Source organism: Arachis hypogaea, chromosome 20, assembly GCF_003086295.3.
Source record: "Arachis hypogaea cultivar Tifrunner chromosome 20, arahy.Tifrunner.gnm2.J5K5, whole genome shotgun sequence".
NCBI classification, from domain to species: Eukaryota; Viridiplantae; Streptophyta; class Magnoliopsida; order Fabales; family Fabaceae; genus Arachis; species Arachis hypogaea.
This window is the reverse complement of record NC_092055.1, coordinates 144588677-144604199: the sequence shown is the minus strand read 5'-3', so window position 1 is coordinate 144604199 and position 15523 is coordinate 144588677. Positions and strand designations below refer to the sequence as shown.

The 15523-nt window shown below is 28.3% G+C and overlaps 2 protein-coding genes across 2 annotated transcripts; both read right to left on the bottom strand.

Annotated features, from left to right (window-relative positions):
- Nucleotides 1–889: 889 nt before the first annotated feature.
- On the bottom strand, nucleotides 890–2909 carry LOC112735000 (nodulin-26). The gene is made up of 5 exons (XM_025784552.3): nucleotides 2357–2909; nucleotides 2059–2283; nucleotides 1543–1740; nucleotides 1271–1332; nucleotides 890–1184 (listed from the first exon to the last, which is right to left on the bottom strand). Exons 1-5 carry the CDS (start codon nucleotides 2480–2482, stop codon nucleotides 971–973), a joined length of 825 nt encoding a protein of 274 aa, XP_025640337.1. The 5' UTR covers nucleotides 2483–2909; the 3' UTR covers nucleotides 890–970.
- A 6729-nt stretch (nucleotides 2910–9638) lies between these two features.
- Nucleotides 9639–13029, bottom strand: LOC112734998 (nodulin-26). Its single transcript, XM_025784551.3, has 5 exons — nucleotides 12811–13029; nucleotides 12503–12727; nucleotides 11632–11835; nucleotides 10586–10647; nucleotides 9639–10042 (listed from the first exon to the last, which is right to left on the bottom strand). Exons 1-5 carry the CDS (start codon nucleotides 12904–12906, stop codon nucleotides 9847–9849), a joined length of 783 nt encoding a protein of 260 aa, XP_025640336.1. The 5' UTR covers nucleotides 12907–13029; the 3' UTR covers nucleotides 9639–9846.
- Between the last annotated feature and the right edge of the window lie 2494 nt (nucleotides 13030–15523).

Genomic DNA, 15523 nt, shown 5'->3' with positions numbered 1-15523 from the left:
TTTTTTTTTGTCCCTGTCATTAGTTGATTGTAGAAATGGCTTTTGAAATGGAATGTAGGCTTAACTAAAGCCTAGTGCCAGGAAAACCCAAGTGAAGCCAGTGGGCCTTGAGAACCCTAATTCAATTCTTCTTTGATATTTGATGAATCAAATACTACTAACTGAAATGAATTGAGAAGAGCATTGATGAATGTTCATATTCTCATTCTTTATTTAAAAGAAGAGGCAGAGTTGATGACTGCAACAAGTCGTGTTTAAATTTTGATGATCACATTCACGGGTTTTTAATGAGAATGAAAACACCAGGAAACATTGGTGGTTTCCGGGTTGATGCATCATGCATGTGAATCAGACAATCTTTTGATGCAGCCCATATTCCATAACTCTGATCTTATCTGCTTCAGAGTTGACTCAGTTATCGCTTGTTTTACTTTTCAATTTCAATCATCCCTTAAATGCATGCGTACTAGTAGTAATAGATTTGGGTCCCTACACACTCTAATTTTTCATTTTTCAAAGAGCAAGACAGCATCTGAGAGGCATAAAATAAAATAAGTTACTACTATTGTGGAATGTGGAGCACTTATTAAGTTATTATTATTATTACCTGTCAAGTTCAACTAACTAATCTCAAACATAAATGATTGTCTCTTCATTTCAACATGTAAAAGTTGTCCTATAACGAAACTTGTTGAAATTTTGGTTTTTGCATGATGAGTTAGTCTTCCATTTCAGTTGTTGTTTCTTGACCCAAGTTTTTTATTTCTGCGTATTTGGAGACACACACCCCCACCACGACGATTTTACAGAGCCAATTCAAGACTTGCAAACACACACCCAACTTTTCCTCTTTGCTTGGAAAATATTAACACAACTAACCCAACTGAAATCATACCAAATTAGACTTGATAATTTATAACATTATGTTGAGAATTGATATAGTAATACAATTTGGGCATGAGTCTAAACTCTAAAGACTAGCTTGTCTTTTGACGAAAGAAGCGGTGTTTTTAATAACACGAGAAGGGGGGTTGGCGGTGTGCCTGAGAGCGTTATAAACCCAAGTACCAGCAACAGCCCCCAAAACTGGAGCTACCAAGTATATCCATATCCCTTTGTATTGATTGTGCACTATTGCTGGCCCTATGCTCCTTGCTGGGTTCATTGATGCCCCTGTTATTGCCCTGTCACTCACACCATATTACTCTATTATTTATTTCCTTCCAAAATATCATCATAAATTAATGTTGTAATAATACCATTACCGTACCCTGCAAACATCACATTCAGCAACACCGTGGAGCCAACTGCAAGCCCAGCCAACTCACCTACCTACATCATCCAAAATTAAATTACAATAAATAATAAGCCGTCCAATGCGCTCTCAGTCTCACAACTGCCGTGTCATGTAATAACAACTATTCGTCAAATCATGTACCATTTTTTATGCCCTAGTAAGAATCAGAGTCTACTGAATTGATTACCTAATAATAAAAAATTTAAGAGAAAACATTGCAAGCAAGAAAGAAAATTAGATGTTACCGCTCTGCTATCGGTTGCGACCCCGGATATGACGAACATAAGATAAAAAGTGATGATGAATTCGATGACAAATGCTTGTAGATCAGAGCCAGCTGGGAGTGTTCCTGCGAATTGGTTTTGCTTCCCATCGAATAATAATCTCAGGGTTCCACTTGCAAGTGTAGATCCAACAACCTGAGCTGCTACATAGACCGGTACCTACAACATTAATGTGGAGCCATGAATTTATACCTACATGTGTCACATGGTTTTGGTAATTAATGCCCTAGTGTGAGATAAACCTGTTTGTTTGACTCTCTAATAGTAATTGGAAAAGTCTAGGGAGCCAGCAGATTTATTAAAATCTGGCCAGCACTTAGCCAGTAAAAGAAAAATGAGTGATTTTTCACCATTAGATGAAATCTCACACCATTAAATACACTATTGATGGCTACAACTTACAAAATCTGCTGTCACCCTAGCACTCCTCGTAGTAATTCCTGTTTAACTTTTTGTCTTTATCACTAATATTCTAACCTGCTTGAAGGGGAACCTTCTAGTAGAAGCAAAAGCGATGGTAACAGCAGGGTTGAAGTGGGCACCAGAGATGTGACCGATGGAATACACGAGTGCCATAACGGCCAATCCCCAAACAATAGAAATCCCCGGAAGTGTAACGACATTGTCGTTGTTCTTGTTCACAACCACCGCAGCACACCCTGCAAATATCAAGAAATATGTGCCAACCACTTCTGCCACAAACTGTATTCAAATCTCATGTTACGTTATGCCAGATAGGTTGTGAAGAAAGATCAGAATTAATAATAAGTAATACCTTCTGCAACAAAGAGACAGGGAGAGAGGTGGGTGGTGATGATGACGAGTTTTCGTTGTTGTTGTTGTCTATATTCATAACCACTTCATGCTTTCCATTTGTTTCTGACGATGGATTCGCAGCCATAATTAATCACCTTTGATCCTTGTATTAAGCTTCAACAATGTTTTTAGGTTATGAGAGAAAATTAAAGCGCACACACAACGCAAGTGCCGAAATTCAACAAGGGAGTTGGAATAGAGATGCTTTCAGATCAGATAATCCAAATATAGATGAACAAAACCAAAATGTTTATTTTGGAGCGATGTGATCTGTTTAGTGTTTACATATTTGGAAGCTATGGAGATTTATATAGACACGGTAGGTGGATTTTGATTTTGATTTTCTACTACGAAAGCCAAAATAATGGTGAATCAATAATAAAATACAATAATAATGTAGATAAAGCTTATATGGACTTTTCGTTCCCGGGAAAGCGGTACAAAATAAAAGTGGATACGACTTTCCTCCTTTTTCTTTGATGACTAGTAATAAAAATGTTAATAATAAGTACACGTATACTTTCAATTAAATTCGTGTTTATCATTCTATTTCTTTTGTCAGTTTGGACTCTCAATTAGTCAATTTTACGTATCAGAAATTTAATATAGCATATTAAAAGGCATTATATATTATCACTTAATTAAAGTCTAACTGCAATTATTTCTAATGGTGATACTATAAATATAAATATTTATATAATTAAATCTAACTTAGATTAAACTCCAGCAAAAACTAACGTATTGTTGTATTACGTATTAGAGTTTTTTTTTATTGATATAGTAATACATAATGTAAAAAATTTTATATATAATACATAAATTTATTGGTATAATATAAAAAATTTTATATATAACAAAAATTTATCGATATAGCATAAAAATTTTTGCACATAACACAAATTTATCGATGTAGTATATAAATTTTCGCTCTTATTGTATTTTATTTATTGGGTAAGTCAATGTTTTAATATGTAGTCTTTAAAAAATTTATGTTATGTACCAAAATTTGTATGTTATGTACCAAATTTTCTATAATATATTTCTGTATTTAGTAGTTTTGTTGAATATTTATATTTTGTTAGTAGATAAGCCAATATTATTCATGACATGTGATTATTCATAAATGTCTGTGCATAATAATTTTAATGATTATATTTAGGAGAAAAAGTAGATAAGTTAATGTTTTAGACATATTATCTTTTAAAAAATTTTGTATTATGCACTAAATTTTTTTGTACTTAGTAGTATTGTTAAACATATATACAATACAAAGAAGAAAATGATAATGACGACGATGACGATAATAATAATGATGACGATGAAGATGGAAGAAAAAGAAAAAAGAAAAAAAAAATCAAATATGAAAAAAAAAAGAGGAGGAGAAGAAAAAATAATTAAAAAAGAAAAGAAATCAAATAAGAAAAAAAAATGCACATACATAAGAAGAAAAAGAAGCATAGAATGACTTAATTAGACTTAGTTAAAAAATTACTTCGCTATTTAATATTTTTTATTTTTTAAATAATAAATTTAAAAATTAATTACTTCATGTAGTAACATAACATAATTGTTTAAAATAATTAGTTTATAAAAATCAAATTTATTAAACATTATATATCTATGTCTATATATTTTATATTTAAAATATATATTATTTTGTATAAATAATTAATTTAATATCTTATTTTTTATATTTACTTATTGTATTATGGTTGAACTAATAAATAATAGTTGTTGAATAGGGTGTGGAGCAATTATTATTATTCTATAAATAAATTAAATGCATGAAGGACGGATTTATTGCAGATTGTATAATTTCATTTTTTTGAAGGGGTCAAATATATATATAAAAGGTTGTAAAATTTGCGAGTCTAGGTAAATTCGTGGAGTTGATCTAAGTTCGACTCATAGACTCGACTTGTAGACTCATACGAGTTTACTTGTTATAAATTTTTTGTAAAAAATATATATATCTTGTATAATATATATATTTACTCAAATATAGGCATTTAAATATAACAATTTTAACATCAAAATACATAATAAATTAATATAATACTACAATTATAATAAATACTCTAAAATACACATTTAAATCTTTCACAAATATGCATCTAGTTCAACATAAAACACACAATCACACAACTAAAACTTCATATAACACAATCGAAAAAACAAAAACAATAAAACAACAATTAAATATTCTAATAAACTAAATCAATAATGCTCCACTTATATAATCTTCAATATGTTCACAATTCCTGCTTCCTGCAATAATCATTTCTAACATGTTATATCAGATTCTTCAAACATGAGCTTTTAGATTTGTCTAAGATAATATGAATGGATGCAAATGCAGAGAGTAAATGGGTTGATACCTTCCTGGAAGCACCAGAGTACAATGATTAATCACAACTGCTTAAGAGAGAATTAGAGATCCAAAGCAATTGTAAAGTAAGAAAATATTCTTGTTTAAAGGAAGAAAACAAGGGAATCAATTAAGATTTTATGATAAATTCACTGCTCAACATTAGAAAGCTTTTAAACATTCTTGGTTATTCTATTTTTAGTAGGGAGGATTATTTAGTTTGCATATTCTCGCAACCTTTAACCATTTCAATGTTAATGTAACCATCTTAAACTTTCACAATTCGATTCTAATCTTAACAACCCAAGGTATATCATCATAATATAGTTAAATACATGCAAATATGCAATGCAATGCACCTGTTATAAAATTGAGAATCTCTTTGATTAATTGGTTAATTCCTTGCATCTTGAGGAGCATTGATTTCGGGACAGCTTGGAGTCAGCTTAGTCAATGCCAATTCCTCGGAAAGTAAATTAAACTAAATAATTAATTTAGTAAAATTATACACTTATTCTTATCCATCTTTAAATAATGATTAGAAATTATGAAATATGAATTAACAAAGTTAATAAATTCATATTTTAAAATTTTAGACATTTAGATTTAATAACAACTAATAACTAACACTAACAAATAACAATTACAAATTATAAATTAAAATACAGTAATTTAAAACAGACTAAATTCACACTAATAAATAACAATTACAAAATGAGAACAACTAGGGAACCAAAAACATATCAGCAAAAAATTAGCTAAAATGTGTTTGGATTCCATAAAAAAACGGATTTTGGTTTGTGCTCCGTGATCTCAGAAGCAGTTTTCAAACATATTATTCAAAAAGTGATTTTAATTAAACGGTTTTGTTTACTTTTTGGCTGGTCACGTTTTAGTTTCATGTACTTTTCCTTACAAAACACATCAATTTAATAACTATTTTTTTTAAACATACCTAAATCTAAATGACTGAATAGAGTCGGCTCAGCTGACACTGAAGAACCAAGGTTGCTGTGCTGTGCAGAAAGATAAGCGACGGACTGACAGAACGAATTGCGGAAGCGCAACGACCGAAAGAGAATACAACGAGCGATGGCAGCATGGCGAATGGCTGAGGCTCCACGAGTTCATATGCTTTGATGCAGAACAGAGTCAATACAGAGTAGAATGAGAGAGTGGAAGTCAGAGAATGGTGGAGAGGGAGACAATGACAAACGGTTTGAGAAACGGCGAGACAGCAGCGAGAGATGAACGGCAAAACGCAAAGACCGAAAAGAGATTGGAGAAGAGAGTAAGTGCGAACAAAGTGAAAAATTTAGCTTTTTAGGGTTCAAAAATTTAATATAACATATTAAAAGGCATTATATATTATCACTTAACTAAAGTCTAATTGCAACTATTTCTAATGGTGATACTATAAATATAAATATTTATGTAATTAAATCTAACTTAGTATAAAGTTCAGCAAAAGCTAACGTACTGTTGCATTACATACTTAGAGTTTTTCTTATTGATATAGTATAAAATTTTTTTATATATAATACATAAATTTTTACACATAATACAAAAATTTATCGATATAGTATAAAAAATTTTGTACATAGCACAAAAATTTATCGATATAATATATAAATTTTCGTTTTTAATGTATTTTGTTATTGGATGAGTCAATATTTTAATATGTGATCTTTCAAAAATTTATATTGTATGCTAAAATTTTTATGTTGTGTACCAAACTTTCTGTGACATACTCCAAAATTTTTGTATTTAATAGTTTTGTCAGTAGATAAGTCAATATCTTGGGTATGTGATCAAAACATGTGATCTTTCATAAATATCTGTACATAATAGTTTTGATAGTGATCATATATAGGAGAAGAAGTGAATAAGTTAATGTTTTAGACATGTTATCTTTTAAAAATTTTTGTGTTATGTACTAAAATTTTTTGTGCTCAGTAATATTGTTAAACATATATACAAGAGAAAGAAGAGAATGATGATGATAATGATGATGACGACGACGATAATGATAATAATGACGATTAAGGTGGAAGAAGAGGAGAAAAGAAGAAAAAATCAAATAAGAAAAAAAAGAAGAAAAAGAAAAAAAAATCATTAAGAAAAAGAAGAAATCAAACGAGAGAAAAAGAAAAAGAAACGCACATACATGCAAAGAAAAAGAAGCATAGGATGATTTGGTTGGATTTAATTAAAAAATTGTTTAACTATTTAATATTTTTTTATTTTTTAAATAATAAATTTAAAAATTAATTACTTAATGTAGTAACATAACTGTTTAAAATAGTTAGTTTATAAAAATCAAATTTATTAAACATTATATATCTACGTATATTTATTTTATATATTTTTAATATATATTTTATATTTAAAATATATATTATTTTGTATAAATAATTAATTTAATATCTTATTTTTGGTATTTACTTATTTTATTATGGTTGAACTAATAAATATAGCTGTTGAATAGAGTATGGAGCAATTATTATTCTATAAATAAATTAAATGCATGAAGGACGGATTGATTCCATGTTGAATAATTTCATTTCTTTGAAGGAGTCAAAACTTATATATATATAAATAGAATGTAATAAGATTCTCAACGGTTATTAGAATAGTATGAGGACGCTGACATGCATGTTTTACTTTTATTTCGTTTTTATTAGTTTTAATGTGGATACCTTTTTGTGTATTTTTAATATTCAAATTTGTAAAGCCTAAGCCTTAAATAATCCTAAAGACCTAAAGTGTATTCAATAATGAATTGAGTTTTGTAAAATACTAATTCTTTTAATTGACAATTTGCTTGAGTCCAAAATTATTAAATAAACATTAATTACATCAAAATCAAAAAGTGATTGTGAAAAACAAAAAAGCTAATGTGAACTGAGGGAGTATGTTTATTCTTTTTCTAGAAAGTAATAGATCAAGCACCTTAGGTTTATTTTGGTTTTATTTCATTTGATTTTTTTTTATTTTGATTACATTCAAAGTTTCACATTGTAACTAATGCGAAGTAGTTAGATTAAAATAGTAGATATGTTGATCTCTTAAATAAAAATAAAAAGTATAAATTCTGAAAATTAAAAAAAATAAAATAAAATAAAAGTGATTGACTGCTATCTATTATTGACACAACATTTAGGTTATATTTATTTATTGACACATGAACACTAATTATTAGACACAATAGTATACATTCATTATTTATTTGTTGAAATATAAATTTGAATAGACACATGGTACATAAATACACAAAAAAATATATATTTAGTGTTTTTTCTTAAAAATACAATGTATAAGATATAATACACAAGACACAAAAAAATAAATTAACATTTGATTTATATATGAGAGTTATTCGGATAAAGATATCAAAAACGTCTTTTTTTAAGATATTTTTAAATAATTAAAATTTAACACATATAACCGATTAAATTATGTTATTAAAATTAGACAGGACAAATCAGTTAAGCCGAAAAACTAATAAATTAATTTTGAATCGATCTAAATTAATATTTTTTTATAAAAATTGACTATAATATCTCTATTATAAAAAATAACTAAAATACCTCTATTATATATATATATATATATATTTTTTTAAATTCTAAATCCTAACCCTGTGACAGGAGAAAAATGGGCTAGAATTTAGAATTTTCAAAATTAATATATATAAAAAAAATAATATTAATTTAGACCAGTTCAAAATTTGGTTCACTATTTTTTCGGTCAAATTAATTTATCTGGCCTAATTTTGACAAAAATTAATATGATTAATCAATTATACGTGTTAAATTTTAATTATTAGAAAACACCTTAAAAAAAAGATGTTTTAGACGTCTTTACATAAATAAATTCCTTTATATATATATATATATATATATATATGTGTGTGTCTTATACATTATTATCAAACACATTATAAAATTGTATATATATCTTTATATTTATATATTTTTGTATATTTGCATATGTATCAATATATCTTAAAGACACTAACCAAACAGCATTATGAAATTTGAAACTGTAACCAGAATGAGAAGGTTGGAACAGCGTCATCTCCATCGTCTTTTCACCATCAATAATTCGATTTAATTAGCACCCTTTCATTGAAGTTTAACGAGGACGCAACAACATAAGAAAAGTTTTTTCTGCATAAACGAGAAATATAGGGTGATAAATTATTAATAAAATATTATATGTATACTAAAATTAATTATTATATATTTATATATAAATACATATATTATTTAATTTATTTTTAATATATATTTTATATTTTAATATATTATATTAATAATTACTTTGAAAAAGTTTAAGATCCCAATAACTTTTTAAAATTCTGGTCAGTAACCATTACAAAAAAAAGTAAGTCATTGGATGAAATCTCACACCATTAAAATAATCATTAATGGTTATTTGATAACTACAAATTACAAAAATTGCTGGCCCTTAACACTTCTCTTTCTTTTAATATACACCTAATCTAATTTAAAAAAAAAAAAATTCTTTCTCCAGCAGTTTCAATCGGTTAGATGAATTCAGTACACTATTAGTATACGGACTACGGTGTCATGTATTATGGAAGTTGCTTCAAACTATATGAGAGAAGAAGACGCCATTTAATGCAAACAACTTTTTTGTGCTAATTAATCTAGCGTCTAAAGTATAAATTCATTTGAATAAGAAAAGAAGCCAAGTTTTATGTAGGATAAATTTAGGTGAATATTCTTATACAATTTTCTTTATATAAAATGAATATTTAAAAATTATTAAATAATTTAATAAATTTGACTAAATTAACATAGGAAATTTAATATTTGCACGTGAATTTCTAGCGTAAATTTAAAAGGAGGAGGGACAAACTTTCATTTGTATTATTAACTAAGGAAGGCAGGCACTTCTCCATTCCATTTCTTTATCACTCCTTTGATGGATACAATAATGATGATCAAGCCTCTCCAATTGAGATAAGAGAAGCGCAAGTAATTATTAATTTGATGGGCAATTATTATTATGAAAATATGTTGCGATACCATGCATGCAAGCATGATGATGATTCAGTTGAAAGAGGCATTCTTGGTGAGGTGAATGATGGGCTTCTCCTTCTTCTCCCTAAGTATGTTGTAGACCCATGCACCCGCCACAGCTCCAATGGTGGGTGACAACAAGTATATCCATATTCCTCTGTATTCATGGTGCACAAATGCAGGTCCTAGACTCCTTGCTGGGTTCATTGATGCTCCTGACACTTGCCTGTTCATTCATTTTATATATATATATATATATATATATATATATATATATATATATATATATATATATACACACTATCATCAATATGTCTTTAAAATCATCTATAAAAATATTTTGTAAAATTTATTTATATTTTTTAAAGTTAAATAATCTAATATAATCTTATATATTAATTAATATTTATATTTTTTATTCTTTATAGATTATTTTTTGTCATGTTAATTAATAGATATTATATTAATATCTATTAAAATTATTTTAATTTATAAAAAAATATCGAATAAATTTTTATTATTTGTACTTATTAAATTATTTTTATTTTAATTTACTAAAAATTATTTTTACAACTTATTTTTAAAAAATTAATTTTAATTTTTTAAAAATTAAAATTTTACGAAATTGAATCTAAATATTTTCGCTATGATTTTTGAAATGTCAAAATTTTACCAAATTCAACATAAAAACTGAATAATGCTACACCTAATTAAACTTCAATCATCACAATGCTACAAGTAATTTAATAGGTTTGGGATAGATTAATACGCTGCAATCAGCACATTAATTAGTATGGTAGACCCGATTGCAACTCCAGCCAAGGTACCAACCTGCACATACAATTATATATATTTAAAAATAAAATTACTAGATACGTTTAAGAATATAGTAAAGACTTACATATAATTGATTAAATTATTATATAATAATTTTTAATTATTAATTTCATATGATGATACTTGTGCATGAGTTTTTATTTAACAACAATATTATATATAGAAACAACTCTAATATGAACACGCATGCATGCATGTTATATGAGTATTGACTGGCACGAGCGGTGTGTGCCTTGTGGCTTGTGCGATGAAAACGTCAACCAACTCTTGCGCACTTGCACGTCATCATGCAAAGGGATAAAAACATGCATGCATAGACAATTAGTCAATTTAGGTCCCATTATTTTTATTAATATGTAACGAGGTAATAAAGATAAGATAAAGAAAAAAAAAATTCCGGCAAAGAGATTCGCCGCCGACAGCAATTGGCTAAAACATATCATATATGAATATTAAATTTAAAAAACAAAAACTTTATATCAAAATAAAATGGCCTACCAGAAAGAAAGAACTAACCCTCATATATTCAATATGATAAAATTAAACTTTCTATAAATTTTTAATTATATCATTAAAAATACTTGATTCAATTATTCTTATTTTTATTCCAAAAATATAAATATATAATTATAAAATAACATAAAATTCTTTTTTTTTAGGAGACTCGAACCCGCAACCTCTTAAATGAGTATGAGGAGACTATGCCATTTGAGTTATAACTCATTAGTCATATTATAGAGAACAACTAGGGAACTAAAAGTATTATAATAATGAGTAGTTTTTCTTCAAGTTTGGCTAAAACAAAGCGCGCGTGATGAGTGGTTAATGGTGGTTATTGTAGTTAAAATCTAGGCAGTTAGGCATGTTGAAAATTCGGAAAAAGGATTATCATATAATTGTCAACGTAATGAGTACAGAAACAGTAGTGGGAGAAGCATAAAATATATGAAAATGAAAGCATTGGTTCAGTTAGCTTACCGCTCTGCTATCGGTAGCAACGGCGCAAATGACAAACATAAGGAAAAAAGTGAGAATGAATTCAATGACGAAGGATTGGATGTTTGAGCCACTCGGCAACGTTCCTGTGAACTGAACTTCAAGATGCTTCCCACTAAATACTAGTCTCACTGTTCCGCTTGCTAGGATCGCTCCAAGCAATTCAGCTGCTATATAAGCCGGTACCTATGCCCAATAATAATATAATAATTTAATGTACATATTTAATAAATAAAAATATTAAAAAAATATTAGAATTTATTATTTTTTTATCGTTATTTAACCATCATTTTAATTTTCTTAGTTTAGTTTTTTTTAGTCTAATAATCTAATAACATATTTTATAAAAAATTATTGAGGATTAATAATTTTTTGTATTTTTTTATCATCATTTTAATTAGCACAAATATTAAATCATCTTTAATAAATAAATTTTATTAATTTATATATACAAACAAAAAGACATAAATACAAACTATATTGATTTATATCTACAAAACTTTAGTAAATATAAATAAGAATTATATATTTGTACAAACGTTTATAAATATAAGTATAAATTATAGCAGATCAAATAATGACAAAAAATAATATTTTTTGGTCATGTGACATTGTTACATACTTTATCTCATATTCTTACACATTAATAACTAACTAATAATAAAAGATAATAAATTTTAATGATTCTATAACATTTTTCAATAAATTAATTAACAGAAAACGTGTTTATACCTTACCTATCCTCACATTTCATAATATTGTTGGCAAAGACTATAAACACATTGAAAAGGTGGGGATTGAACTGGTAATGGAAGTCGACGTTAATGGAAAAATTGGAAAGTTGAAGGTTTACCTGAGTGAGTGGAAACTTTGTGATGGAGGCAAAAGCAATAGTTACAGCAGGGTTGAGATGGGCCCCAGAGACATGACCAACGGAGTAAACGATGACCATGACAACCAATCCCCAAACAGTTGCAATTCCAAGAAGCGTTATTTGCTTCCCGTAGTCGTTGTTCACCGCAATCGCTGCGCACCCTGTAAATATCAAGAAATAGGTCCCCACCAACTCCGCCACCATCTGCACCCATCATTTCATTCACATTCACATTCACATTATTCCATCTTAATTAATTAGCTACATCATATATATCCTACTAGTACCTTCTGAAACAGAAGAAAATATTTGCTTGTTTTGCAGGTACCACCTCCTCCTGCTGCTTCCTCAACATCACCGCTTCTTGATGAATACTCACCCATATCTGATGCTTCTTTAATTTAACTTATTGTGTGTCTCTCAACATATTTTTAGCAGGCCGCTCCTCCATTTTATATGCCACAAACACCTCTTTGGAATTTTCCCATAACCTCACCCGAATCTTAAATTACGTACTGCTTTTGATTTCGAAGATAAAACCTAGGATCCATTAATAATTATCTTTATGGAATATATATCATGCTAATAATAATCATCGTTTTTACTCATTCATATTCAAACTTCAATTTTAATACGTTATTAAACTTTTATAAAAACTTTTAATAAAATGTACAATTCATATGTCAATGAGTAATAGCTCAAATGGCATAGTCTCTCCATACTCAATTAAAAGGTTGCGGGTTCGAGTCTCATATCTTTGGTAAAAAAAAAAATGTACAATTCATATTTTGTGTAAATTTATCAGTATAAAAGTCATATTACTAAAAGTTATAAATTTAACAGCAATTAATCTATTACTTTATTATTTTATTAAATTCTTTTCTTTAGAGATTTTTTTCCCCTGAATCAAGGGTGGCAGTTTAGCGCGCTTACGAGTAGAGAAGACAAATGAGCTTGCAAACAAGCCACCGCCATCATAAATGCTCTTCAGGATATCCGGCCCAAAATATTACCACCTACAACTTACTTCAGGCCACTACAAATTTATAAAATGGGTCATTATATGACTATCTTACCGTCATTATAGTTATTATGGTATTTTAAAAAATATTATTAAAACAAAAATAATGTTTTTTAATTATTAAAATATAAAAAAATTGTAATTTTAATTTTAATAACACTTCATAACCACTCTAACTACTATAATATAGTCATATTAAAATTCACTTTATAAAATATGATAAAATGATATGATGACTTGATGATGATACGATGACGAATTGATGATACGAAAATCCAAGACGTGCGAAATTGTTATTATTTTGAAAGAAACAAAAAACGAACGGAATGAAGAAAGGAAAACCGGAAAGCTATTAGACTTTATTGTAGGAAATGACTGGAATAGATAAATATTTCATAAGAGATCAGGGTTCATAAAGAAACAAATTGTATACATACTATTTTAAATAATGAGACTCCAAACAATAAAGACTACATCACTTGTCTTGTGTTTAATACATATACCGATTCAAGAAGATAACACACAACTTCTCCTAGCCACCACCGTATAAACATTACATCACATATATACTCTCATGAACCTAGCAATAATCTTTACTACTATAGTCCGTAGCAGTAAGGTATATTAAATTGTACAATATCAGTATGTATTTTGAATTTAACAATTGTTTTAGAAATTTAATTAATAACCGGCTTAACAATGTGCATATGTTCAAAAAAGCTTAGGAGCCAAATTTGTTCATTTACTGTTAACCTACATAATTACTATCCGAATAAAATACACGTGACCTGTAGTTTAAGTATGGGTAATGCTAAGTAGACAAAAAAAAAGTCAGAACTTACCTTATTTAGCATTAATTAATTGTTGCAACAATTAATAAATGTTAAATAAGGTAAATTATGCCTGCTTATGGCTGATTTTCTTTGGTTACCAAACATTTCCGTAAATATACATTAAAACATGGCATTTGTGCCTGATTATGTCTTTAGTTGTGGTCAAGAGCTTATGAGATTAGAAGGTCGGAGATCCTAACTTGGATGGCATTAGAACCGGCTGAGAGGCTACTTGCAAGATGTTTCGATATTTAATTCAATAATATTTATAGGTCCTCGTGTTTGTTAGTTTTATCGGTTGAGTTTTCTTTTTCTTTAGGGTTTAGGGTTTAGGGTTTAGGGTTTGAAACCGAAAGAAAAATTTTTTTATTTATTAATTTTTAAGCGCAAAAAATTTTTGAGAAAATTTTCAGTTTCCTTCGTACTTGTTGTAACTTCTTTCGGTTTGCGAACCGTAGGTCATTACAATTTCTCTCTCTATCAATCAATGCCACATTAAATTTTAATTAAATAACTCCAATTTAACTACTTTTACTTTCATCTTCTCAAAATATTTTCTCTCTCCAAAAACTTTTCTAAGATTTTCCTCATCTTTCTTCTCATTCTTTTTTCCCTGCTTCTATTCCAGTGAAAAGATGCTATCTTTCCGCGACCACCGACAATCAAATTATTCAATAATCTTCAGTAAATCAGTAAATTTTTTTCCTTTACTTTTTTAAGATCCATGAGCATGTGTATTTTGTTTGAAACTTTTCTACTCTATAACTTTCGTTTTTCTTTACTGTCGCATGCATTTTTTCCATGACTTCAATTTTTTACTTTCACATTCACATTCTTAATCAGACAACATAGTAGAGGTACCACTATTTTAGTTTTTTCTAAGTCTGGTAGTATTGACTTAGGTTTTATTTGCTCTATTTCTAGGTTTTCTCGTACTTTTCTGGGTTTTCCAGAATTCAGTGGATTTCCTTTAAATTTCTTTGGTGGATTTCAAAGTTTTCTCTCTGTAACATAGTGATGGTGCCCCTATAGATTTGTCCCAAGATGTCGAGAAAAAAGGTGGTTGTAACTTGTGAGCACGCTAGCACTTCCAAATGCCCGAGGCCCCGACCTGTCCCTATGCCCCCACCCAATCCAGGCACTAAG

Excerpts from the sequence above, each read along its gene's own strand:
- LOC112735000 (XM_025784552.3), bottom strand. The coding sequence starts at position 2,482 with ATGGCTGCGAATCCATCGTCAGAAACAAATGGAAAGCATGAAGTGGTT. Across the intron at positions 2,284-2,356 it reads CTGTCTCTTTGTTGCAGAAG|TTTGTGGCAGAAGTGGTTGG; the intron begins GTATTACTTATT and ends ATTTGAATACAG. Across the intron at positions 1,741-2,058 it reads GAAGGTTCCCCTTCAAGCAG|GTACCGGTCTATGTAGCAGC; the intron begins GTTAGAATATTA and ends TTAATGTTGTAG.
- LOC112734998 (XM_025784551.3), bottom strand. The coding sequence starts at position 12,906 with ATGGGTGAGTATTCATCAAGAAGCGGTGATGTTGAGGAAGCAGCAGGA. Across the intron at positions 11,836-12,502 it reads CAAAGTTTCCACTCACTCAG|GTACCGGCTTATATAGCAGC; the intron begins GTAAACCTTCAA and ends TATTGGGCATAG. Across the intron at positions 10,043-10,585 it reads ATTAATGTGCTGATTGCAGC|GCAAGTGTCAGGAGCATCAA; the intron begins GTATTAATCTAT and ends ATGAATGAACAG.